At 36.8% G+C, this 3,169-nt stretch overlaps 1 gene segment (V, D, J or C); it reads right to left on the minus strand.

Moving 5' to 3' along the window:
- Positions 1-1,442: 1,442 nt before the first annotated feature.
- Positions 1,443-2,378, minus strand: LOC122790467. The segment is given in 2 exon segments: positions 1,443-1,923; positions 2,251-2,378. Coding segments are annotated over 2 exon segments (414 nt in total).
- Between the last annotated feature and the right edge of the window lie 791 nt (positions 2,379-3,169).

Here is a 3,169-nt window from a genome sequence, read left to right on the forward strand (position 1 = left end):
GGTTCTATTCCACTGCCCTGATCCTCTAATTATTTCTTCCTGTGTCTTCTATCACTTTCAGCCATTGCTTATTGGCTAAATTTTGCAGGCTGTAGGTATGCTGTATTCTCTACTACTCCCATCGGTGCTGTAGAGGCATCTTCCATTTCCTTCTCAAATGCTCTGCCTTCTAAGTCTATAGTATTGTTCCTTACAGAGCTTCATCTGCTACCATCCATTGTTTGTCATTGTAAGACCAGTTTGCTTACTTTTTTCATTGTTTGATGGTCCAGCACAAAACAATAAGACTAAACAGCCTGAGGAAATTTATATCTTGCATTCCATGGCATCAAATACTATACCCTACTGGATCACTTGTACTTCCATAGGACAGACAGCTCCACAAACACTCAAACAAATACTATAAACCTCCAACACTAAAAAATAAAGCACACTGGAGGGACCAATTTATTACTATATGGTCACTCCAGGTCTTAAACACAGTGCCTTTATATGGTAAAGACAGTAAGAATCTGCACAATTTCATACATATCCATAAATTTATCTCATGCCTAACATAATCTGTCCTTCTGGAAGTGGGTGATGCAGCCATAGGATGGTATATCTCACTTTACTTTTATGCATGCATTCAATCACACACACACACACACACACACACACACACACACACACACACACACACACACACACACACATACACTCACAAAGAAGGAGATATAGTCTGATGTTATATGCACATGAGTCTGTTGATGTATACTACTTTGTCATAAAAGTGGTAGATTAGTTGCTTATCTTTTAATTAGAATACTTTAAGTGGATTACTTCTGCATCTACCACAGTAGGCTAGCTGTGGCCAGGGATTATCAGCTATGTGGGAAGGATGTGTACAGGTATATCACAATATATAACATTAGGAGAGGTATGAAAAGCTTGTATATTACTAGTGCCAGTGGCACAACAGGTTGTGCATTTACTATTATGCAGAAGGCTGTGGGTTCTATTCTGATACTGCTAGATTTATGGATAACACTGTAGTGCAGTGTAAAGGGGGTGCTGCCTTCCTGAGTGTACTGTCCTTCAGATGAGATGTTAAACTGAGGCCACATTTGATTGCATTGGTGGTAACTCAGGTGGCTATTAAAGATCCCCCAATACCTATTTTAAAGAGTAAGAGAAGATTCCCAATGCTGTGGCCAAATTTCTATGGTAGTATAAATGCCAGCTTAGATCTCTCCTGAAAAGAGATTTCTATGATAGTGGGACTAACTCAGTCAACAAAGAATAAATAAATGCCCATTTAAACTCAAAGCACTAATATTGTACAATTTCAACCATTTTTCAGTGCAATTTTAAGTATAAGTTTAAAAAATGTCACCAGAGCAGACTTTAAAAGTACTGGCAAAATAAAAAGCTGGGTAATTATTTCAAGAAACACTATCACAGAATATGAAGAACAATCTATGTTATTGTAAACCAAACCATCAGTGTTTGTCATGCCATGTGATATATGATATATACTGGAATGTCCCTGCCCTGTTTCTTCTCAAGTAAAAAGTGAAGTTTTCTCCATGAACACCTGGTTCAAGTTCTTGTCTCATGTTAGTGAAGATATCAACACTGTGTCACTCATCACACAGTAGTAAACTGCCGAGTCAGAGAGCTGGGCTCTGGAAATATTTAGGTACACAGACTTGTTGGATACATCAAAGTGTGATGTGAAACGACCTTCCTTTGCATCAGGTTTAGATTTATACATATGAAGGCGTAAGTACTCTAAGGGTCCATTTGCTTTCTGCTGATACCAGTAAAAGCTCAGCTGCGTTACTGCAGCTGTTGTGAAATTACAGAGGAGGACAGCGTCTCTTTCTTCATATGCGGTTTTACTGGATTCCTGTGTTATTTCATCTCCATTTATGATACCTACTAGAAACATTTAAGCAAAATAAATAATCATTATGGAATGTTTTATATATATTTTATTTTCAATTTGGAAATAGTATAAATGCATTTGAATGTTTTCAATAAACTATCACTTCCATAATAAAATATCAAGTACTACAATAGTATGATAATAAAAGAAACTTTCTGTGTTTTAGTTTTATGGTATGTAGTCTATAGAATACCCCCCCCACACACACACACACACACACACACACACACACACACACACACACACACACACACACACACACACACACACAAAAACACTTTTTGTATGTTGATTTATTTGTTTATTATTTAAACACTTACCTGTCAGCAGAAGACTGATATACACAGTATGTCTGTTGTTTAGAGAAATGCAGAATTTAAAAAATGCAACACAGAACCTAAGCATGTTTATCAAAATGCTGCACTGTTGTATCTGTGAATTTAAAATTTCTCTACTTTTGCTTAAAGTAACAGTTCAAGGAATAGGTTTGCATTTACATATATACTAAGCCTTGGAAACCACAGAAATCATTTCCTTTTGTGGTAAAAATGATGTTATTTCACAACATTAACCCTTTGCTGCCTAGAGTAAGATCAGCATCTGCGCCTACCTAAGGGACATGAAGTAGTAGGAGGTAAGTAGCACTAGTGTCACCTTGCTGTAGAGTGACAAGTCACTGGTATATTAATGGAGTGCAGTAACACTCACAGTGTGCTTCAGAAGTCAACATCATAGCACCCCAGCTTCACTCAAGGTTGAGGTACCTCAGAAATTAGCTTGGTCAACATATAGAAAGCTTCAAACTGTATTTAATTTAAATTGCTTCATGCATCATTTATGTTTGCTCACCAATTCCCACTGTCTTCAAGTGTTAAGTGATCAGTTTTAAAGTGATTTATTCAGTTCACTACAGTGGAACACCAAGAGTGACTGATATTGAACAGACACGCTGCATAGTTAATACTGAACAATTTACCTGGGGTATCTGTCTCTCCCACACAAACAAGTAAAGGAGAGAAGCTCTGCAGATCACATCCCATTACTCTTTCATTATAGCCTCAGTGTAGAACAGGCTAAGCTGCAATGGAACAGTATTAACAGCTGTTCAGAGGCTTAGATTTGATCATTTGCAATGAAAACATTTTTTTTGAAAGCAATGAAAACATTTTAGAGTGTAATGTTATAATTCATAAAAGCAGATGATACAAAGCCTTTTTCACTGTACTAATAAAACAAAAG

The sequence above is a fragment of the Protopterus annectens genome, chromosome 16.part0 (genome assembly GCF_019279795.1).
Source record: "Protopterus annectens isolate FY-2018-M chromosome 16.part0, PAN1.0, whole genome shotgun sequence".
Lineage (NCBI taxonomy): Eukaryota > Metazoa > Chordata > Ceratodontiformes > Protopteridae > Protopterus > Protopterus annectens.